Source organism: Schistocerca cancellata, chromosome 3, assembly GCF_023864275.1.
Source record: "Schistocerca cancellata isolate TAMUIC-IGC-003103 chromosome 3, iqSchCanc2.1, whole genome shotgun sequence".
Taxonomy (NCBI): domain Eukaryota; kingdom Metazoa; phylum Arthropoda; class Insecta; order Orthoptera; family Acrididae; genus Schistocerca; species Schistocerca cancellata.
The window spans coordinates 241,578,907-241,604,259 of record NC_064628.1 but is presented as its reverse complement, the minus strand read 5'-3'; the positions used below and the strand labels follow the sequence as shown (position 1 = coordinate 241,604,259).

The window sequence follows — 25,353 nt, the reverse complement described above, 5'->3', positions numbered from 1 at the left end:
CTACTGCTACATTAAATAATAAGCATGCTAATACATCACCTTGACCTAGCCCATTTTTTATTTCCAGCGAATCTGAATAATTTCCTCGAACTCGAATGCAGCTTCTTACGTCAGACATCATCATTTTAACGATTCCCAGGAGCGTTCCCTGTATCTCCATCTCCTGTAAGGCATGAAACAACTTGTTTCTATTGACGTTGTCGTATGCAGCCTTAAAGTCAATAAAGAGGTGATGTGTTCCAATTCTATATTCAATAGTTTTCTCCAAAATTTGGCGCAGATTGAAAATCTGATCTATTGTTGATCTTTCTCGTCGAAATAAGCTTTGGTATATTATAATTTCTTCCACCTGTGGGGGTAGTCAATCAAAAATAATATTAGATAACACCTTGTAACCCAGGTACAGGAGGGTGATTCCACGGTGGTTTCTACACTCCATTCGGTCGCCCTTTTAATGTATGGGACATAATATTCCTACATTCCATTCATCTGGTACCCTTTCCTGTTCCCATGTGGGAGTGGTAAGTTCAAACAGAGAGTGCTCTAATGTTGCTCTCCCCATTTTAGCAATTCTGCAGAAATGCTATCATTGCCCTGTGTCTTGTTATTCTTCAGTTTCCTTAAAGCTTTCTTAACGTCCATTAACCCTAGGCCATCCAGTGGCTGTTCATCATGCAGTTCGTGCTCACAGTCATTAGAGATACCCTCTGTTTGCTCTATCTCTCGATTCAGCAGGTCATTAAAGTATCTTCGCCATCTTTCCAGAGTCTGTTTACTCTCACTTATTATGTTTCCTTCTTCGTCTCTAATCAAGCTGTTTATTGGAGGAAATTGTCTTCTAGCATTGTTTACTTTTATAAAGACCTTCTAACAATAAGCATCAAAGGTGAGTCAAACATGGTAATTGGATGTGTTGATAGACAGACCAACTGAGTTAGGTCAGAAGCTGTAGTGGCAGAATGATTCACAGAGAACATGGACAATATCACGAATAAGTCCCCTGACCATGCTACAGTGGCAGGGGGGAGACTTCATGTTGCCAGCTATACAATGGGAGAGTCACGCAACTGAAACAAGTGACAGAGAACGCGATTCGTGTGAGATTAATCTGAACGTGTCGTCTAAAAATTCTTTCGAGCAGATACTGCAGCAATGTGTGAGGACAACGTCCTAGATCTTTCGAATTACTTAACGTCGTGGCGGCAACCGGGTAGGAAAACAGAAGCTGAGTGAAGCGAAAATGAGCGTGAAGAGAGCTATGCGAGAAGCTTTCAATCAGTTACAAAGTAAAATTTTGCCAGACAATCTGACTAAAGGTCCTAAGAATTTTTGGTATTACGTAAAGTCAGTAAGACATTCGAAATTATCTATTCCATCGCTCAGTGAGCATAAAAGCACGAAAAACTCAAAACGACAGAGAGAAGATCGAAATGCTGAATTCGGTCTTTCGAAATTGTTTCACGAATGCCGAAATGGCAGGTACTGAGGTAATCGATTGTGGAATGGAAAACCAACTACAACCGCTTTGCAGTCAAAGAGCATCAGAACTTCCTCTAAGTTTCTACAAAGATTGTGTGAAAGAACTTGTTCCCCTTCTAGCAGCAGATTATCGCAGTTCGCTGGAGCAACGAACAGCGAATGGAAAACAGCGCAGATCATTCCGCTTTCAAGAAGGGTCGTAGAACAGATGTATGTAATTATGGCCTATATCGTTGACGTCAATCTGTAGTAGAATAATGTACATCTACATCCACAATTACGTGCATACTCCGCAAGCAACCGTATGGTGCGTGGCGGAGTGTACGCTGTACCATTACTAGTCATTTCCTTTCTAGGCGCTACAGTCTGGAGCCGAGGGACCATTACGGTCGCAGGTTCGAATCCTGCCTCGGGCATGGATGTTTGTGATGTCCTTAGGTTAGTTAGGTTTAATTAGTTCTAAGTTCTAGACGACTGATGACCTCAGAAGTTAAGTCGCATAGTGCTCAGAGCCATTTGAACCATTTTTGAACCATTTCCTTTCCTGTTTGACTCGTTAGCGGAGCAAGGGAAAACGAATGCCCATATGCTTCTGAACAAGCCCTAATCTCTCTAATAGTATCTTCACGGGCCTTACGCAAAATGTTCGTTGCCGGCAGAAGAATCATGCTGCAGTTCGCCTCTAATGTCGCTTTTCTAAATTTTTTAAATAGTGCTCCTTGTAAAGAACGTCGTCTTCCCTCCAGTGATTCCCCTTTGAGTGCCTGAAGCATCTCTGTAATACTTGCGTGTTGTTCGAACCTTCCTGTAACTAATCTAGCAGCCCGCCTCTGAATTGATTCGATGTCTTCCTTTAAAATCCAACCTGGTGCGGATCCCAAACATTCGAACAGTACTCAACAATGGGTCGCACTACTATCCTACATGCGATCTGCTTTACAGATGAACCATACCTTCTTAAAATTCTTCCGATGAACCGAAGTCGACCATTCATCTTCCCTGCTACAATTCTTATATAGTCCTTTAATTTCATATTGCTTTGCAACGTTACGCCTAGATCTTTCACGTGACGTGACTGTGTCAGGCAGCTAACTTCTAATATTGTAATCAATCATTTTGGGTTGTTTTCCCTACTCATCTGCATTAACTTCCATTTCTCTATATTTAGAGACAGCTACCAATCATCACACCAACTAGAAGTTTTGTCGAAGTCGTCTTGTATGCTCCTGCAATCACTCAACGATGACACCTGCCAATACATCACAGCATCATCAGCGAACGGCCGCAGACTGTTGTTTACCATGCTCGCTTCCCTGGGGCACCCCTGACAATACGCTTGTCTCTGATGAACACTCGCCGTCGAGGACGACATACTGGGTTCTGTTGCTTCGAGTCTTCCAGCCACTCATATACGTGGGAACCTATCCCGTGTGCTTGTATCTTCCCTAACACTCGGTAGTGCAGCACCGTGTCAGATGCTTCACGGAAATCTAGGATTATGGAATCCGCTTGTTGACCTTCATCCGTGGTTCGCAGGAACTCATGTGAAAAAAAGCTGTGTTTCGCACGAATGATGTTTCCTAAAACCGTGATGATTTGTGGACAGAAGCTGTTCCCTCTCAAGGAGATTTGTTACATTCGAGCTGATGATATGATTAAGGATGCTCCAGCAAACCGATGTTAAAAATATTGGTCTATAATTTTGCCGGTTCGTTCTTTTAACTGTTCCTGTGCTGTTTTCTAATCGCTTGGGACTGTGCACTGGGCGGGATATTCGCGATAAATGCAAGATATGTAAGGGACCAATGCTTTAAAGTACTTCTTCTAAAACAGAACGTAACATGTTTTATGCTCAAGAATTATGACGTTTTTGTAGCACGAAGACTTTCTTTATAAAAATCCCGCAGGAGAGCTTCTGTAAAGTTTGGAAAGTAGGAGACGAAATACTGGCAGAAGTAAAGCTGTGAGGATGGGCCGTGAGTCGTGCTTGGGTAACTCAGTTGGTAGAGCACTTGCCCGCGAAAGGCAAAGGTCCCGAGTTCGAGTCTCGGTTTGGCACACAGTTTTAATATGTCAGGAAATTTCATATCAGCGCACACTCCACTGCAGAGTGAAAATCTCATTCTGGAAATACTTTTGAAGTGCGACTCATAGTGAGCATTCAGATGTCCTTTATCCAAAATTGTATCGCACTAGCAAAATGAAAAATACTGCTCATAAACTTACTGTGGGAGCACTATGAACTGAGGTTACAAAAGTTATCGGACAGCGATAGGCACGTATATAGGTGGCGGTTGTATCGCTTACTCATGGTATAAAAGGGCATTGCATCGACGGAGCTTTCATATGTACTCCGGTATTTCATGTGAAAAATTTTCTTATGTGATTATGGTCACACGACGGGAATTAACAGACTTTGTACGCGGTGTGGTAGTTGGAACTACACGCGTAGGACATTCCACTTCGGAAATCGTTAGGCAGTTCAATATTCCGAGATCGATAGTGTGAGGAGCGTGGAGAGAATACCAAAATTCAGGCATTACATGTCATCTCGGAAAATGCGGTATCCGAAGGCCTTCACTTAACGACCGAGAACAGCGGCGTTTGCGTAGAGTTGTCAGCGCTAACAGACCAGCAACACTGCTTGAAAGAACTGCAGAAATCAATGTGGGACATACGACGAACGTATCCATTAGGGAAGTGTGGTGAAATCTGGCGTCAATACGCTACGGCAGCAGTGGACGACGCGAGTGCCTTTGCTGGCAACACGAGATTGAAGGCTAGACTGCTGGGAAAGCATAGTCTGGTCAGATGAGTCCCTATTTCAGTCGGTAAGAGCTGGTGGTAGGGTTAGAGTGTGACACAGACAGCACGAAGCCGTGAATTCAAGTTGCCTACAAGGAACTGTGCAAGCTGGTGGTGGCTCCATAAATGGCGTGGGCTGTGTTTACATGGAATGGATTGGGTCTTCTGGTCGAGCTGAATCGATCATTGACTGTAAACTTCTATGTTAATTTACCTGGAGACCATTTGTAACCATTCGTGGACTTCATGTTCCCAAACAACGATGGAATTTTGACGGATGACAATGCGTCATGTCACTGGGCCACAATTGTTCGCCATTAGTTTAAAGAACATTCTGGACGATTCGAGCAAATAATTTGGCCACTCATCGAACATTCACGGGACGTAAGCGAGAAGTTGGTCCATGCACAAAATTGTGCTCCAGAAACGATTTCGCGTTTATCAACGGCTATATAGGCAGCATGACTCAGTATTTCTTCAGGAGACTTCCAGCTACTTCTTGAGTCCACGTCACGTCAAGATGATGCAATACGCTGGGCAAAAGGGAGTTCCAGAGGATAGTAAGATGTATCCCATGAGTTTTGTCACCTCAGCGTAATATAAAATAAAATAATATATTAAAAAGTTACTAATACTCACTCAGCCATTCGACTGGCGAAATCTCCAGACTGGTGCATATCGTACCAACCGATGTCTTGCTGTAGCACTGATTTCAGGTAGATGTCACGTATTCGGTAGATCTGTAACGCAAAAAGATAAGTTTTTAGATACGGTAATCACAAAATCTCAGTTTTACAGTGTAAGTAGGCTGTTTATGTTTTCTTTATGTAAGTAGGCTGTTTATGTTTTCTTATTGGCAACGTTACGTAGCGCTCTGTATGAAAATCACTGGCTGTGCTGTGTGCAGCCTGTGGCTAGTTTGCATTGTTGTTTGCCATTGTAGTGTTAGGCAGCGGCAGCTGGATGTGAACAGCGCGTAGCGTTGCACAGTTGGAGGTGAGCCGCCAGCAGTGGTGGATGTGGGGAGAGAGATGGCGGAGTTTTGTAATTTGTCATGAACTGATATATATATTATGACTATTAAGGTAAATACATTGTTTGTTCTCTATTAATATCTTTCATTTGCTAACTATCCCTATCAGTAGTTAGTGCCTTCTGTAGTTTTAATCTTTTATTTAGCTGGCAATAGTGGCGCTCGCTGTATTGCAGTAGTTCGAGTAATGAAGATTTTTGTGAGGTAAGTGATTTGTGAAAGGTATAGGTTAATGTTAGTCAGGGCCATTCTTTTGTAGGGATTTTTGAAAGTCAGATTGCGTTGCGCTAAATAATATTGTGTGTCAGGTTAAGCACAGTGTTGTATAAATTGTTCTAAGGGGACGTTTCAACAGATATCACTGTTACATATTTATGTATCTACTGAACACGAGCACATTAGCGGTATCCCTACCTCGGCAGAAAATAGACGTTCTGTCAATTCGGAACAATACTGCAACTGAAATACACGAAAAGATTACAGGTAAACAGCGTGTATTTCCTCTATCGCCCGCGTAATATAATTATTACCCTGTAGTACACAGTTTAGAGGGTTCCTAGTTTTACTACATTGACTTTTCAGTAGCATTACAAGGTTATATTCACCTGCACTACTATGTATTTGCAATGTTAAAGAACGTGGTTCTTATATAGGAAAACAGCGATCTGTAATTATTATGAATAAATTAGAAGCAGTATTGATCGCTAGGCAGTACACCACCAGCCACAAACAACAGGTATGCCATGCGCCACCGCCTCCGGCAGACATTCATGGTCCGAAGATGATCTGATAAAAAGATCGAAACCGCTCACCAATAAAATAGTTAAACGATCAGGACTACTCCTAATTTATTTACTATTTTGCAGATCTATTTCCTGTCTTGACTTCCTCCTGCTTCTTTATGATGTTTAACAAAATCACTGTACTCGTTTACCTTTGTCTTAGATTTCTTTACCCCCGGTCCATACTCTGTTGTAAGCAGACGGTCATTTAAATTCCTTTCATATAAACTATGTCATCAAATCTTACCAATAGTGTGTGTTTCAGTGCACTCTTACGTACAGTCAGTCTCTCAATTAATGTGGACCATAAATGTAAATCAACAGTGGCTGTAAGCCGTATCTTCATGTCAGCTTGTCTTTCTTTGTTTGTCACTCACACTTAAGTGTGTGTAAACTTTATTTCTCTCCCTGAATTTTGTCCACATTCATCAGACGAATTCAAATCTTTTTCTTTTTTTACATCATACTGTCAGAGACATTTTCCACGACGTTATATTTCTTTCTCACTTGAGTAGTCATCAAGCCTGACCAATACAAGGAGAAGATTTTTCTAGTAATTACAATTTCATACTTATCATATTTCTGTTTCATGTAAATAGTCAGCATGTCTGACATGCGCACAGAACGGGAACGGTACCCGGTATCAATGAAAAATCTAATTTGGTGGAAGAGCTGGAGACGGCACCGCTGAGCCACGTAATAGTAAGAAAAGTTAGGAACCGATATAATGCAGCTGTAACGGCTTTAGCTCAGAAATCTACGTTATTGATGAGCATTTACTGAGCACATTTCCCTCCAACTTTGCCATCCAAGTAATGCCGTAGTCAGACGGTCAAAAGACGGGTAGTCAAGGTCACTCCGTCCTCTGCGCCTGCTCTACGGTAACGACTTTTGTGCAGCGTACACGTGGTTATGAATGTCAGTCGAAGATATCGCATTTCTCTGTTAGCGACGCCAACTGGATAGGTCATGCCGAATTGTGAGATGGAATCACGCAGCTGCCCTCCAAGGCCGGTTATCGCAACTTGTCCTTCATACACAAGATCGATTCCCCAGTGCCTCTTATCGTACGACAACTTGTTAAGTGGCATAATTTTCCAGTATGGCCACAGTCCTTGCGTAGCCAGATAACAGGAAATCTCGCGCAATCAGCGACAGATACAAGTTCACTGAATTAGTGCGATTGGACAGAAAACTGTGCACATCTTGGTGTAAATTCCGCAGTGCTTTTGGGTTGGGTTAGGTTGGGTTGATTTGGGGAGGAGACCAAACTGCGAGGTCATCGGTCTCATCGGATTAAGGAAGGATGGGGAAGGAAGTCGGCCGCGCCCTTTGAAAGGAACCATCCCGGCATTTGCCTGAAGCGATTTAAGGAAACCACGGAAAACCTAAACCAGGACGACCGGACGCGGAATTGAACCGTCGTCCTCCCGTATACGAGTCCAGTGCGCTAACGTCTGCGCCACCTCGCTCGGTGCAGCGTTTTTCGTAGTTGTTGTGTTGTGGTGATGATCGACCACCATATGGTACTTTAGATGCTGCCAACGAGAGTAAACTCGGTATCAATTTTCACTCATGGCCTACCTCAACTTGTACAACAATGTGACATTTGCATGATGGGGCATAGGAAATAATAGGATGTCCATAATTACAGGTCCAGTTTCAAACCGCTGTAGAAGGGAACCACTGCTGGGAACGACATCAAATTTGAACAGTGTATTACTGGCGCAAGGGGAAATTCCATAAAAAAATAACGAAAATTTGGCCGATAGATGGCTGTGTAACCGTCAGGATACGCACACCAACAGACGCGCAGCACGCGGTTGTTCCTCAGTTTGCGTCGGAGACGCCCAACATGACTGCCTCCATGAAGCGTGGCGCGATGTTGCTGAAGCTCTTTTACTAGAACGATGACTGTGGACCAGTAGCCCTGCAGAAGTTGCGGGCACTCAAGGGTCTGGAGGAAATGATTACAAAATTCGAAAAGACAAGTTATTTTGAAGTGCAATGTGGCAGATGGAGGAAAGCAGCTGATCTGCCGTCTGTCTAAGATGTGGTCACAGCATTGCAGGAGAGGTCGAGCGGTAGTGTGGAGACATGCAGTGCTTGGGGAATTGCCCAAACGTTGGACATGCCTAAGAGCACGGTGCGTAAAATCCTACGCAACACACTGCGTTGCGATCCATATCAAATCTTCCATATCCAGAAGTTTCTTCCTGCTGACCTGCCAGCAAGAGAAATTTTCGCACTGAAATTTCTAGCGGGCGTGGATGGACAATGAAAGGTCATGGAACATTCTGTGGACAGACGAAGACCATTTACGTCTCCAAAGATATTTCGATAAGGAGAATTGTAGAATATGGGCGACGGAAAATCCGTATGCACACCAACCGGTAGCACCTCTTTCTGCAATGGTAACTGTGGAGGATCGTGAGGATCCTGTTACCTGTACCGTCGCTGGTAAATGCTGTAAGAGTACTTTATGCACAACGTCATTCCCCAACCCTTCAACAGCGTGGATGTATGGTTAGGATCATTTTTATGCAAGATGGCGCTCTTCCGCACATTACAAGCCAAAGAGGCAGCTGCTGCATAGGGATTTCGGATGTGCTGAAACTGTCAGCCGTCGCTTCACTACAGTCTGGCCGTCCTGATCAGCTGATCCTTATCCTTGTGACTTCTGGCGGGGGCGTTATCGGTAGGACGTTGTGTTCAGTGTACTAGTTACGGACGTACATGAACTGAAGGCACCCAAAGCGCAATGCATTTTGAACGTGACCCCCGAGACACTGCGGTCCTTTGTGGGACATCCTGCTTCTCGATTTCAACTTGTGGCAGAAAAGGGTGGACAGAATATTGAACATGAACTTGCGCCCGCGTCGCAACTATAAAGCGATGTCATTTTGCTTTTCATGCTGTTTTTGGCTTCAGGACAGTTAAAAACCAATTTTTCCTATTCGATTTGGTACGAGCTCGCCATGGTGGATGGGTTTACCTAACTAACAGTGCAACAACTGTTGCCTATCGAACTTATCGAGTCACGCGCATTGAACAGTGCAATGTGCACAACTCAAAAGGCCGTCGTATCGTAATTCATCTGACATTTGTAGCCGACCTCATTTACGTTAAGACGTTTACAGCGCCATCTATTGGTAAAATTTTGGTAATTTTATTTTCTCATGACATTTCCCGCTGCGTCAATAATATGCTGTTCGATGATGACGTCATTCTGAACAATGTTTCTATTTGTACAGCGTTTCGAAAATGTAATTTTAACTATGGACAGCCTGTATTCTTCCTAGTATAAGACGACATTAAACGATCGAATATGGTCCAAATATGGATAAATAGAACACAGCTTGCACCTTGGCCTCCAAGGTCACCTAACGTCACTCCTCTGAATTTTTCTATCTGGAGCCATCTCAGAACTGAAGTGTACAAGGCTCTCATTGCTGTGGATGAAGAACTGGAACAACGAGATGTACAGTTTTGCAATGAGTAAAGGGGGTATTTTAAAGAATATGTAATTCACGGTAGAGAGGAGTGCAGAGTAGGTTTCACCAAATCTGCGAACGACACGCCGAAAACCAGAACAGCACTTCTAACAGGTACGGGTGCACACGAAACTGTGACTTGTAACTTACTGAGGAAGTATTTTATTTCTTGATGCGGTAGACAGTGCGTGAAATTTGAGCTCTTTAGACTCGGACTCGGTCGAACATTTTACATTTCCGGTACTTTAATTACTAGAACGGGCCCGTAGTCTTGAACATCATTTTCCAACTGGACTGGCGTATATTCCCAAGAACAAAACGCCAGTCGTATACGTGGTATGTCGCTCATTTCATTCACTATTCGATAACCACAGCTATTCTGGCCATTTCGACTTTCAGTCTTATCTGCAAAGCGACCCTGAATCATGACTAAGGTGTATCAGGAAATATGTTGAGTGATTCCAAAATTTTTAATCATCTCTCTAGGCCGGCCGTAGTGGCCGAGCGGTTCTAGGCGCTACAGTCTGGAACCGCGCGACCGCTGCGGTCGCAGGTTCGAATCCTGCCTCGGGCATGGATGTGTGTGATGTCCTTAGGTTAGGTAGGTTTAAGTAGTTCTAAGTTCTAGGGGACTGATGACCTGAGAAGTTAAGTCCCATAATGCTCAGAGCCATTTGAACCATTTGAACCATCTGTCTAGGTTTGCAGTCACGAGGAATACAAACTGGAATTCAACTACGACCGACGACGCTTTTTGAAGAGGTATTAATCTTTACTGGACCACAAAGGATATCATAATCCCGAAGAACAACACTTTTCTTTTTCATTTTATATATGAAGAAATATAATCCCAAGAATTAAAACAGGCGTTTTTGGAGGGAAAAAAGAGAGGTAGCGCCTTTACTGGTCGTCTTCACGCAATGGTTCGATCCAGCAGCTGCTTAAATTTTGAATAAAAATCATCCGAAATGACGGTCGAAGATTTTCGGTATAGTCCCTCGCCCTGCCAACAGCCTTGCCAAAGTCAACGGTGGAACGGACAGAATGTAAGGGCGTCGGGGCAGCTTCTCGCCCATGAGGTGGTAAACTGTGACAAAAAGGCTGAAGAGTCAGCAATAATCAACGGCATGAAGATGCAGAAGCCTGTGGAAGCCACAGCATTCCTTCCTCTTGCAGGCGTTTATCCCGTACCTTCACGGGATGGGCATTTTAATTTGCATTTGGCAACGTTAGTGGATGCCCTTTCTGTCACCACTCCTTTCCCACGGGATGGAAATTGTGTACCGTATCTGTCTGCGTCTAGTATTATCCCACGTGGAAGTGTGAGATTTTTTCCGAAAAGTATGCGAATCGTGTAACTAGACAGACGTTGGCGTCAAAATCACATCAAGACTGGCTGGCACGTCGGCCCTCGGCGTTAATCCTCTGGGAAGATTCGATCCGCTGCCAGCCCGTCTCCCCGAGTCCCAGAACACTCGCGTCTATCGGGGCGGGCCAATAGAAGCCATTGCATTTTCAATAAGTATTCCTGTAAATGAGAGGTTCCACAATGATTTCTCCATTGGTTAACGACTTTGGTTCGCTGAGGGGAGGTAGCCATGAGAAAAAATGTTGAATAACCAACATTCTGCATGTCGGAGCATTGAATGTCAGATGTTTGAACGTGGCGGGGAAGATAGGAACACTAGACAGGAAACGAAAACTGACCAGGACACGCAAAAGTTCTATCTAGCCATAGTGGAAGACAGTGGAGTGAAATGGGAAGAAGACAACGTTACTGTTCCCACAAATAAAGAGAAATATCAGCAGCAGCAAATAATGGTGTAACAGGAGTAGGATTCTTTACAAATAAGGCAGAGTGTGGGTTGCCGTGAATAGTCAGTTTCTAAGTTTATTCTCATCAGAATCGAGAGCAAAACAAAGCCAACCACAACAGTTCAGCCATACGACGTCACAAACAGGAGATGAACTGGTAGAGAAACTACACTCCTGGAAATTGAAATAAGAACACCGTGAATTCATTGTCCCACGAAGGGGAAACTTTATTGACACATTCCTGGGGTCAGATACATCACATGATCACACTGACAGAACCACAGGCACATAGACACAGGCAACAGAGCATGCACAATGTCGGCACTAGTACAGTGTATATCCACCTTTCGCAGCAATGCAGGCTGCTATTCTCCCATGGAGACGATCGTAGAGATGCTGGATGTAGTCCTGTGGAACGGCTTGCCATGCCATTTCCACCTGGCGCCTCAGCTGGACCAGCGTTCGTGCTGGACGTGCAGACCGCGTGAGACGACGCTTCATCCAGTCCCAAACATGCTCAATGGGGGACAGATCCGGAGATCTTGCTGGCCAGGGTAGTTGACTTACACCTTCTAGAGCACGTTGGGTGGCACGGGATACATGCGGACGTGCATTATCCTGTTGGAACAGCAAGTTCCCTTGCCGGTCTAGGAATGGTAGAACGATGGGTTCGATGACGGTTTGGATGTACCGTGCACTATTCAGTGTCCCCTCGACGATCACCAGTGGTGTACGGCCAGTGTAGGAGATCGCTCCCCACACCATGATGCCGGGTGTTGGCCCTGCGTGCTCGGTCGTATGCAGTCCTGATTGTGGCGCTCACCTGCACGGCGCCAAACACGCATACGACCATCATTGGCACCAAGGCAGAAGCTACTCTCATCGCTGAAGACGACACGTCTCCATTCGTCCCTCCATTCACGCCTGTCGCGACACCACTGGAGGCGGGCTGCACGATGTTGGGGCGTGAGCGGAAGACGGCCTAACGGTGTGCGGGACCGTAGCCCAGCTGCATGGAGACGGTTGCGAATGGTCCTCGCCGATACCCCAGGAGCAACAGTGTCCCTAATTTGCTGGGAAGTGGCGGTGCAGTCCCCTATGGCACTGCGTAGGATCCTACGGTCTTGGCGTGCATCCGTGCGTCGCTGCGGTCTGGTCCCAGGTCGACGGGCACGTGCACCTTCCGCCGACCACTGGCGACAACATCGATGTACTGTGGAGACCTCACGCCCCACGTGTTGAGCAATTCGGCGGTACGTCCACCCGGCCTCCCGCATGCTCACTATACGCCCTCGCTCAAAGTCCGTCAACTGCACATACGGTTCACGTCCACGCTGTCGCGGCATGCTACCAGTGTTAAAGACTGCGATGGAGCTCTGTATGCCACGGCAAACTGGCTGACACTGACGGCGGCGGTGCACAAATGCTGCGCAGCTAGCGCCATTCGACGGCCAACACCGCGGTTCCTGGTGTGTCCGCTGTGCCGTGCGTGTGATCATTGCTTGTACAGCCCTCTCGCAGTGTCCGGAGCAAGTATGGTGGGTCTGACACACCGGTGTCAATGTGTTCTTTTTTCCATTTCCAGGAGTGTATATGAATATAATAATAAAGTAATAATTACGAGGGTTGGAATGCGGCAGCAAAAAGAGTAGAGTAATAATGAGAGAGGAGAGACACTAATAGAGTTCTGCCATAAATTTCAACTAGTAACAGCGAATGCACTACTCAAAAGTCGCTAAAGGATGTAGTATATTTGGAAAAGTCCCCGAGAGATGGGACGATTTCAGCTGGATTCTATCATGGTCAGACGGAGATTCCGCAATCAGATATTGGATCGCAAGGCGTACCCAAATGCCATACAGATTCCGATTGCAATTTAGAAATGATGAAGAGTAGACTGAAGCTTTATAAAATCGACCAAAAAATTACTGAAAGAAGTGAGGTACTGAAATACTGAGGAATTATGAGATGCATTTGAAATTCTGTAAGCTTGCAGATAATTCGATAATGAATACCACTGTAGGCAGTTCAGATGGAGAAGAATGAGCGTCTCTACTTAAGGCGACCACAGAGAATGGACAGAAAAACACAAATGCATCGAAGGTAACTACAAAAACCTTGCGTAACAGAAGGAACATTTTAACTGATCGAAAAAAGAAGGAGGTTCAAAAGGATTACAGAAGTATAATCAGGAATGAAATAAATAGATCAGGGAACCAAGTGATAAACAGTTTCAGAGAAAACATGAAGAAAGAGAGATGGTCGTTGGAAGTTCAGATTCAGGCTATGGAAAAGTCAAAATAATCTTCACCGTCAGCAAACTTAAAAGCAGATTCATCGAGCTTAAGAGTGCAATGGTAATGCTGGTGTTAAATGCATACAAAAAAGCGGTAGATGGAAAAGAGTGCATTGACAGCCTCTATGTGGGGGAGGACTTGTCTGATGACGTGACATAAGAAGACTTGGGAGTAGATATGAGACCCACTGGTAAACACAGCTTTGGGTAACTGGCCATCAAATCAACCGGAAAGCACTGAAAACATTTCTACTGAATTTGTAAAATCATTGAGGAAGTGCCAACCAAACCATTATTCAAATTAGTGTACAGAGTCTATGAGACTGAGGACGTACCATCACACTTTCGGAAAAATATCTTCCAGACTGTTCCGATGATACCGAGGGCAAATAAAGTGCGCGAACTATCGTACAATCAACAGCTAATGCATCCAAGCTGCTGACACGAATAATATACAGAAGAGTGGAACAGAAAATTGAGGATCTGTTAGGTAACAATCAGTTTGGCTGTTTGAAAGGTAAAGGCACTAGAGAGGCAGTTCTCGCATTGCGCTTGATAATGGAAACAAGGCTGAAGAAAATCTAGACACAGTGATACAATCGTCGACCTAGAAAAAGCGTTCGACAATGTAAAATGGCGCAAGATTTTCGAAATTCTTTCAAACGTAGTAGTAAGCTATTGGCAAAGACAGGTAAAATACAATATTGTGGGGACTCTCTGTATCAGTCGATCTTGCATCTGCTTCAGGAATAGTTCTGTCCACCATCTGACCTACTTCGAACCTGAGGGTTACAAACTGTAATTATCACCTCCGACGGATCCCACACAACCAACGGCTAAACTTCTGAAATGTAATTCCCTACATATAAACGATTTTTTGCTAATCGTTTTGTCCTAACTAACTCAGAGTAATTAGAAGAAATCGTGTGTAATTTCTTACAATTTTAACCAGACGTGAGGAAAGATATAATACAGCTTCGCAGAATAGATTAAATACAATTCATAACCTGATCGCTAATTTATTTATCATAGGTCAGTTCATTACAATCGCCCTGAAAACCATGACGTAATATATCACGTGAACTATTAGTCCACGTTCGTAGACAATTAAAGGTAACACAGTTCGGCATAATTCGTATAAGTACACCGTCAAATCTCTAACTACTCTAAAATCCATTAACATCAATCATACGATTATACGGCGCCTGTGGCCAAGCACTCAATCCCCGGATGAAGGCTGGCAATGTTGCTCAGAAGTATCCCATCACTCTGTAACACATTTAATCATGCGACGAGGAAATTCCCCATCTCGGACCATGCCTGTACAATCGGCTGCTCATTTGCACTCAGCTCATTCAACCGACCCCTTCGCTAGAATATTACGTGAAACATTATAACTTCTCGACAGTAGGGGGACGCTACCGTAAGTACAAGAAACAAGAGGAAACAATCTCAATGTAAGGTCAAGAACGAAGTCCGCGGATTAAATAATACGTAAAACAGGGATGCGATCTTTCACCCCTACTGTTCACTCTATATCTGTTATAAGCAATGGTGAAAAGAAAGGGAAGATTGGAAAGCGTTATTTATATTAAGGGTGAAAGAATATCAATGATAAGATTCGCTGATGATATTCTTATCTTCAATGAAAGCGAAGAATAGTTGCAGGGCGTATTGAATGGAATAAACAGTCTAATGAGTGCAGAATAAGAATTGAGAGCAAACCGATGAAAGAGTAACACAGGTAAAGACGGCATTCTTAATGAAAAGAAGTCTACCGGTACCAAACATAGACCTAAATTTGAGGAAGAAATTTCTGAGAGTGTGCGCTTGTGTAAATACTTGTATGGAAATCAATCATGGACTGTAGAAAACCCGAAAAGAAAAAAAGTAGATGCATTTTGGTTGTTGTACAAATGAAGAAAGTAAAAAAAAAGCAGCATATCTAGTGATGAATAAACAAAGTCCGATTAATAGCAGAATCAGAAACACTTGTCAGCGAGATTTTAACGGAGGTAAGGGGGTGAGTGAGAGGCAAGATGACAGTTATTGGGGGTGTAATTAGACGACAGTAGCTCCGATGGCGAAAGAATGAGCGACGCGATGTGATAGGCAAGTGACCATACCAACAATTAAAGGCATGCATAACGAAAATACTTGTCTATCACTAAAATGTTGTGTTTGTTGTATAGTAGGATATGTAATTGTAATTTAGTTGAACTAAACACGTTAGTAACTATCAACAGGATAGTATGTACGTCTACAAGAAATTATGATGACCCGATGTCTTAGAGAAGCGCTGAGTACATTATGTTGTGCTGGGTCGATGTTTACCAAGCCACACAATAACTGTAGGGCTACTCGCACAGTACAGAACAACTGATCTGTAGTGGGATGGTGCTGACACGTAATGAGAAGGCTATTATCCCACTTTGGGTAGGCAAAATTCGAAGTCATACCGAGGAAGCCGCAAACAGAAGCGCAACAATAGACTTCAGAGGCAACACCAATACATTCCATTTTTTTTGTTTCATTGCTTATTTTCTTTTCACATTCTTTCTAATCATGAATTTTTGTATATTTATTCTTAAGGTATATTGTCATTATTGGATATTCAAATCAAGAATTCAGAAAAAAAATGCAGTACTATGTAAGAAACTTCCAAAGTTGTGAATGTAATGCACGATCCTTTTCTAGACACAAAGGATTGTAATTTACATGATGCAATAACTAAGTAATCCCACTACAAAGCTAAAATAAAATAATTTTTCCGAGGTGCTTCTATGAAGGGAAGGAGAGTCTAGGTATTATCTAGTATTAATGATAGAAAGTACGAGGGTTGTTCAATAAGTAATGCGCATATTTTTCCTAAGATAATTTCGGTTGAGAAAAAAAGTGGAATTACCGTACCCGCCAGGGTAGCCGAGAGCGCTAAAGCCCTGCTTCCTGGACTCGGGTAGGCGCGCCGGCCCCGGATCGAATCCGCCCGGTGGATTAACGACGACGGCCGGTGTGCCGGCCAGCCTGGATGTGGTTTTTAGGCAGTTTTCCACATCATCCTAGGTGAATACCGGGCTGGTCCCCACGTCCCGCCTCAGCTACACGACTCGCAGACATTTGAAACACATTCACCCTATTTCACTATTTACAGTAGACGCAGACAGCTGGGGTACACTAATTCCGTCATGGGGGGTATGGGGTGGCGGCAGGATGGGCATCTGGCCACCCCTTAGCATTAACAATGCCACTTATGCACTTAACCCTGCCGACCCTGCGCACGATGCAGGATAAAGGCAGTAGCAAAAGAAAGAAAAAGAAGAAAGAAAGAAGACAAATGTGGAATTTGCTATGGGACATCGTGTAATATTCTTGCTTCAGCCCCTATAATTTTACGAAGTTCTGATAGGAGACGGCGCTATAAGCAGTTTTCAAAAGGGTGTCTGTAACGGAGGTGCATTTCAAGGAGAGAGCTGTCACTGAGTTCCTTTTAGCGGAAAACCAGAGCATCATAGATATTCACAGGCGCTTGCAGAACGTCTACAGAGACTTGGAAGTGAACAAAAGCAGTAGCTGGACGAGGCGCCTGCCGTCATCGCAACAAGGTCTCGCAAATCTGTCCAATCCTCCGTGTTCCGGCCGGCTTCGCACAGCTGTGACGCCTGCAATGTTGAAACGTGCGGACACCCTCATCTGAGGTGATTGGCGGATTACGAACAAATGCCTCGCTGTTCATCTGGACGCAGCACGACGTCGGCTCCGACGCGGACATACAGTTCCTTCCAGTAAGGTGGCGCAAGGGCGTCGCATTGAACGGAGATTATGTTGAAAAATAGAGTTTTGTAGGCAAATGAGTGGGGACTAATAGGTGCATTGGAATCCTGAATGAAACTAACCTGCTTTCAGAAAAAAAATGTTGCATCAACTGTTCGATACAGTTTCGCACTGTCGCCTGATAAACAAAGTCAGAGCCTATGGAATATCAGACCAGCTGTGTGGCTGGATTGAAGAGTTTTTAGCAAACAGAACACAGCATGTTGTTATCAACGGAGAGACGTCTACAGACGTTAAAGTAACCTCTGGCGTGCCACAGGGGAGTGTTATGGGACCATTGCTTTTCACAATATATATAAATGACCTAGTAGATAGTGTCGGAAGTTCCATGCGGCTTTTCGCGGATGATGCTGTGGTATACAGAGAAGTTGCAGCATTAGAAAATTGCAGCGAAATGCAGGAAGATCTACAGCGGATAGGCACTTGGTGCAGGGAGTGGCAACTGACCCTTAACATAGACAAATGTAATGTATTGCGAATACATAGAAAGAAGGACTCTTTATTGTATGATTATATGATAGCGGAACAAACAGTGGTAGCAGTTACTTCTGTAAAATATGTGGGAGTATGCGTACGGAACGATTTGAAGTGGAATGATCATATAAAATTAATTGTTGGTAAGGTGGGTGCCAGGTTGAGATTCATTGGGTGAGTCCTTAGAAAATGTAGTCCATCAACAAAGGAGGTGGCTTACAAAACACTCGTTCGACCTATACTTGAATGTTGCTCATCAGTGTGGGACCCGTACCAGGTCGGGTTGACAGAGGACGTAGAGAAGATCCAAAGAAGAGCGGCGCGTTTCGTTACAGGGTTATTTGGTAAGCGTGATAGCGTTAGGGAGATGTTCAGCAAACTCAAGTTGCAGACTCTGCAAGAGAGGCGCTCTGCATCGCGGTGTAGCTTGCTGTCCAGGTTTCGAGAGGGTGCGTTTCTGGATGAGGTATCGAATATATTGCTTCCCCCTACTTATATCTCCCGAGGAGATCACGAATGCAAAATTAGACAGATTCGAGCGGGCACGGAGGCTTTCCGGCAGTCGTTCTTCCCGCGAACCATACGCGACTGGAACAGGAAAGGGAGGTAATGACAGTGGCACGTAAAGTGCCCTCCGCCACACACCGTTGGGTGGCTTGCGGAGTATAAATGTAGATGTAGAATTATTGAATTCCCCTTCTATCGATAGTTATGTACAGTACGAATACAGCCACACCCTGAAATACATGTGCTAGATGCGTACCTGTCTGGTGGCGACGTAGTTGAAGAGCGTGATGGAGATGTAGGTGGCGACGAACATGATGCCACCCAGACTGGCGACGCGGACCGAGTACTGCCGAATGCCGTCGAGGAACGCCACGCTCGCGTCCTCCCGGGTCTGGCCGTTGGCAATGACCTCGTTGGGGTCGAACATGGCGCGCAGTACGACGTCGTTGACGGTGTCCTCCGGGGCGCAGCGGCCCTGCAGGTAGTCGTCGACCGCGCGAGCCACCGCCTCGCTCATCTGCGCCGCGTACTCCACCATGACGCCCGTCAGGGTGCCAAAGAAGAGCGTGTTGAGCGGCTGGCACGCGGCCGACACCACCGTTGACAGCACGGCGACCAGCATCAGTAGACGCTCAAATGTAGTCGAGAAGCGGAACTGTGCACAGGGGAGAGGCGCGTCAGTGAAAAACAGGCAGGTTTGAGAGACTTTCGCTCAGCTGTGGAGTTGGTGCTGTTACGAAACTCCCTGGCAGATTAAAACTGTGCACCGGACAGAGACTCTAACCCAGAAGCTTGTCTTTCGCAGACACTGCTCTTACCGAGGGGTCTCCAAAGACACTCATGTCCAGAAAGAAACAGAACGCTTTGAACGACTAGAGATAGGGCGGTCATATTCACAGAACATGTACATTGGTATGTTCTGCAGAAATGATTAGCATTTCTCTTACCTCGGTTCATCATGTGTCCTGGTGCCTAGTAGACATGGACCCTGATAATTTGTTCCACACGTGATGGCATCGACGCGTATTAGACTCGAATGTCGCCAAGGATGGCTACCCATGCTGCATTCACCTGGTTCCAAAATCGATCTGTTGTAGTTGGCACTGAGTCACAGCACTATACTCATCACACACATTTTCGATTGATGACAAGTCTCTTGATCTGGCCACGGCAAAAGGCTGACATTCTGTGACACCAAAAAGGCACGTGTTCTTGTAGCAACATGTGGTCGTGCATTGTATTGCGGAAAAATGACGTCTGGTGCATTGTACAGAAAGGGTACTGCTACAGGTAGCAGGATGTCATTCACGTACGTGACAGGGATCACAGTGCCCAGGACACACACCAACTTTGATTTTTGGTTGCATCCCCACACTATAAGGCCTTGAGTTGACATTATGCAGTCACTGTGATGCTGCTCCCCCTGTCTGCAGCGAACCAAAATGTTGCCATATTTTTCAAGCAAAGAGAACCTGGAATCGCCCGAAAACACTATCTGATGCCATTCCTGTCCCCAGTGACGTCGCTGCATGCACCATTGCCATCTAGCATTTTTCTGTACTTTCGTTAAAGGTAGGCAGAGAAATGGACGACTCACACAGAACACACGTCGTAATAAATGGCGACGGACTGTCATACCTGATACGGTAAGATGTGTTACGTTATTCCAATGTTGCACCAGAGCAGAGGACGGCGCAGATCTGTCCTGCAATGACATTCGGATGCGGTGACGATCTTCTCGGGGGCGGGGGGGGGGGGGGGGTACGTCCTTCCGTCAACCATTCTGCACATACCCATTGCACTGCCGAAACACTTCGCCCTACACGAGCAACAATTTCCCGTATGGTTACATCACATTCTCTCATTCCAATAATGTGCCCTGTTTCAAACTCACTGATTTGACGGTACGCTTCCCACGTACGTCTGCGAGGCATCCTGCACTTCTGCTCAAGTAACACTGATCTATTACCATCGGTTATTAGCGGCAGTGAGAGCGGCGGGCACATTCTACCGATGGGGTGTGTTGCGCCGCGATGTCGATGTTGACCTCGAATCCGCGGGCTGACATATTACTAATGCTAATCATTCCTGCAGAACATACAAATGTGAATATGAACCTCCTATCTCTAGTCGTTCAAAGTGTTCTGCTTTTTCTGAACAATAGAGTGCGATCAAGTATGAGAAAGGTTTAATCCGCCCCGAGATTGAGAGGAAGTTGTTTAAAGTGGTCCGCGATTCTTCCCGCTCGTCTAGCTCCTAGACGAGACCGTTAGTAGCTATACATTCACTTGTTCATAACGAACGCTGTTAACGGAGATGCCACCAGAAGCGTCCAGCCTGCAGCCTACTGTGCCTTCCAAACTCTGTTTGCTGTGTTGTTTTTTCAAGTTTTCGTTCTTACATATACGTGTGTAGTATTTGCAATTCAACTGAACGAGATCTGACACTGAACCTACCTTGCAAGTAATACAGGCGAAACGCGTAAGGGCATAAAATTTTGTTTTATTTGGTTGTGATGAGACAGATCTATACACCGAGGCGACAAAAGTCATTGGATACCTCCCTGTATCGTGTCAGACCTTCTTTTGCCCGGCGTACAAAAATTATCATCTTAATATTATACGCAAAGCTGGTATTTAAAAGTAATCTTCCCAGTTTTTGTTATTTTTCTACCACTTCTGCATTTATTCTAGCTCTTTAACAATTTTAATATCCTTGTAATTTTCATACTAGTATTTTGTTATACACATATACAGATGGCGGTAATATCGCGTACACAAGGTATGAAAGGGCAGTGCATTCGAGGAGCTCTCATTTGTACTCAGGTGATCCATGTGAGCCGGCCGCGGTGACCGAGCGGTTCTAGGCGCTTCAGTCCGGAACCGCGCGACCGATACGGTCGCGGGTTCGAATCCTGCCTCGGGCATGTATGTGTGTGATGCCTTAGGTTAGTTAGGTTTAAGTAGTTCTAAGTTCTAGGGGACTGATGACTCAGAAGTTAAGTCCCATAGTGCTCAGAGCCATTTGATCCACGCGTAAAGTTTCCGACGTGATTACGGCAGCAAGGCGGGAACTAACAGACTTTGAACGCGGTCTGGTAGTTGGAGCTAGATGCAAGGGTCATTCCATTTCAGAAATCATTAGGGAATTCAATATTCTGAGATCCATAGTGTCAACACTGTGCCGAGAATACCAAATTTCAGGCTTTACTTCTCACACAGCCAACACAGTGCCTGACGGCCTTCACATATCAACCGAGAACAGCAGCATTTTCGTAGAGTTGTCAGTGCTAACAGACAAGTAACACTGCGTGAAATAACTGCAGAAATCAATGTGGGACCCACGACGAACGTATCAATTGGGACAGTCCGGCGAAATGTGGCGTTAATGGGCTATGGCAGCTGGAGACTGATGTGAGTGCTTTTGCTAACAGAACGACATTGCCTGCGGTGCCTTTCCTGGGCTCGTGAGTATATGGGCTGGACTCTATACTATTCGAAAATTGTGCCTTGCTCAGTTAGTCCCGAATTCAGCTGGTAGGAGCTGATGTTAGGGTTAGAAAGTGGTGCAGACACGAACCCATGGACCGAAGTTGTCAACAAGGCATTGCGCAAGCAGGTGGTGACTCGACAATGGTGTGGGCAGTGTGACATGGAATGGACTGGATCCTCTGGTCAAAATGAACCTATCACTGACTGGCAATGGTTACGTTCGGCTACTTGGAAACCATTTCCAGCCATTTATCCACGTCATGTTCCCAAACAATTATGTCGTGCCACTGGGCCACGATTGTTCGCCATTGGTTTGAAGAATGTTCTGGACAATTCTAGAGAACTATTTGGCCACATAGATAGCCTGACATGAATCCCATCGAACATTTATTGAATTTAATCGAGTGGTCAGTTTGTACACAACTCCTCGCACTGGCAACACTTTCGAAATTGTGGACGGCTACAGGGGCAGAATGGCAAATATTTCTCCAGGGACTTCCTGCGAGTTGTTGAGTGCATGCCACGTCGAGTTGTTGAACTACGACGGATAAAAGAAGGTCTGACACGATACTGGGAGGTGTCCAATGACTTTCGTCACCTCGGTGTATAGTCTAAGAATCTCGGAGATTAACTGGTTCCTTTATTTTACTATTCATAGTAATTTTCGCTTCAGTTTGATCACCTCAAATGAAACATATTTTGTCCGCTTTCTTAGGGGTCTTCCATGCCACATCGGCCAAAAGGAGGACCGATACGGTATTTTATGGCACGTTGGTGTATAGTCTAAGAATCTCAGTGGTTAACTGATTCCGTTATTTTACTACTTGTGGTATCGATAGCTACAATGCCATAGCGTAGGTACAAGGTTAAGGTTGGCACTACGACACCGACACCGACGACAGCGCCCTCTAGCCGGCGTTGTGCAGCTCTACGAGCGCCGCTCCACATTCTACCCATTTGATTCCGAGTAGACGACCAAGCAACATTCTTTCTGTTGGGGTGAGCCACTACAGGCTTGCCTTTGTAACTTCTCGTAGCTGTTAGCTTTGATACATGAACGGTTTCGCACGTGCTCATCTGTACGCAAAGTTAAGTAATATTATCGATTGTATATATTCATACACCAGTAAAAGAGCTTTCACTTATACGCAGTACCGAAGTACTTCACCTTTTCCTGCTCCTACTCGCGTCCTTCACTCTCGGCCTATTTTGCAGAAGCAGTTCACAGGAGCAGATCAAATGGTTCAAATGGCTCTGAGCACTATGGAACTTAACTTCTGAGGTCATCAGTCCCCTAGAACTTAGAACTACTTAAACCTAACTAACCTAAGGACATCACACTAATCCATGCCCGAGGCAGGATTCGAACCTGCGACCGTGTCGGTCGCGCTGTTCCAGACTGCAGCGCCTAGAACCGATCGGCCACCCCGGCTGGCCGGAGCAGATCCACGCGCCGCCTATCCAGGTGGGATACAAAACTACTCATTATAATTTTTCCTTCATTGTGATCATTTCCAATGAAACATATTACTTTAGTTCTCTTATCAGATAATTTAGAATGTAGCGGATATTATGATATTACGTAACAATGAATTGCACAAATTAATATATTTTACTTCGTCTGACTCCACAGCCTATTCACAATGGTTCTAGCTGTGGCGTGCCTTGCTTGGAGAAACTTAATCTTCATATTAATACATACATATGTTAAAATCTGAGTGCACTCTGGCATACTTACCAGTTTAAAGAAACCCACTGGTGGAGGTGGTTCTGGGCCCTTTTCTTTGGGTTTATCTGTGAATTGTCTGAAAAAGAGAGCAAGTCACTTCGTGATTTTTTAACTACATATTTTACATTGCGACATAAAAAAATTGCAGTAAAGTAAAGAAATATTCATAAGATCACGAAATTTATACCACACAAAAATAATTTGTATAAAGGTGTTAATAAATGATGGAATTTTCGAACTAAAACAGAGTCGGCTTCCTGTGGTATAAAGTACATATTGCATCAGAGAAGCAAATAACAGGTACCAGCGTTTTCTCAAGTACAACAGACATTCTTTAAAAGCAGCGTAGTGGGGATAGGAATTTCAAGCAGCGTAATATGGAGTATTTTTGGCGATGATTGGTTCGGGGGAAGTGCTAAAAAATGGTCTTACTTTGCTGTAAAACATGGCTTCATTCGCTGGCGAACTTCGCTATGTTTATATATTTTACATTTTGTCTTACATTATAATGGTTCTCCCCATCCATTACTAGGTTAACTACACTAGAAGATGCGGCAGTAACATGACCTTTCATTTGGAAAACGTCTTTCTTATAATTCTTTCCTTGCATGGTATATCGCATCTGTATTCTTACATCACGTGCCAAATACGTTTTAAAATATTTCTGTAATACTACATTTCAAATTCCTCCAATGTCTTGTTAGGTTCGGCACTCGCCAGATTTCCCTTTGTACAGTACTATATTTCAGGCCTACTACTTTAGCAATAACTTAAGTTTCGTGTCACTAGTGAAGCTTGAGTGAAAAACCCTTCGTCTGCAGAAATTTGTATCTCATACTTTTCTTACTTCGAATGTCTTGCACAAACTTGTCTCCCCCATGGGGAAGGTATTAAAACTCTTCTTCTTCCATTTTTCCTCAATTTTGAAGGTTAACAACTAGCTGTAGAAATTTATGTTACTTTCCATCATTTATAATGAATACTTCTTAGTCCTTTATCCATTCATTTAAAGAGTTCCGCTAAATATCACGCATTCACGGGCAGATCGGTTATGACTTAGGTGAACTAGATTTGTACATCTTTACTTTTCTGGCAGAATGAGTATTTCATAAAATTTCTAGGTCACTTCCGGATGATGTTGAGTTCTTCAGATAACGTAAGTCCATATCCCAAGAGATACTTTTTCGCCTCAATATTTCTGCTGAAATTCAGGAAAACGTCTTCAGTAGCATTTTACGACTGATGATTTGACTAACGAGCTTCAACTCCACGAATGCGCAAATCGACAATGTCACACATCAGTGGAGTGTCTCAAATGCAGTACATTTGGATACAGGGTCCTGCTCTCGACGGGAGGGAAGACGTGCAACCAATATTTTGTATCTGTGACGGTTGGAACTTTAATAGTGCAACTACGAACTTACAGCTGATACAGCAGAGATACATGTTTCGTAGCTTAACTGTCCTTCAAAGTAGTCCCCATGTTTTTATATAGCCCGCTAGCTACGACGTGGAAGTTGTAGAGTACTTTCACCAGCGCCAGTTGTGTTGATCGAACGGAGTGGTCTGTTAGCTGACGAATCTCTGTATTAATTCTGAAACGTGTGCTACGAAGCG

General features: G+C 44.4%; 1 protein-coding gene across 1 annotated transcript in view; it reads right to left on the bottom strand.

Moving 5' to 3' along the window:
* Positions 1–25,353, bottom strand: part of LOC126174874 (ATP-dependent translocase ABCB1-like) — a 204,596-nt gene that overhangs the window by 133,051 nt on the left and 46,192 nt on the right. The window contains exons 3-5 of the mRNA XM_049921286.1: positions 23,746–23,812; positions 18,773–19,171; positions 4,924–5,024 (exon numbers count right to left, since the gene is read on the bottom strand). Coding sequence (XP_049777243.1) covers positions 4,924–5,024; positions 18,773–19,171; positions 23,746–23,812 — 567 coding nt within the window. The remainder of the gene's footprint in view (positions 1–4,923; positions 5,025–18,772; positions 19,172–23,745; positions 23,813–25,353) is intronic.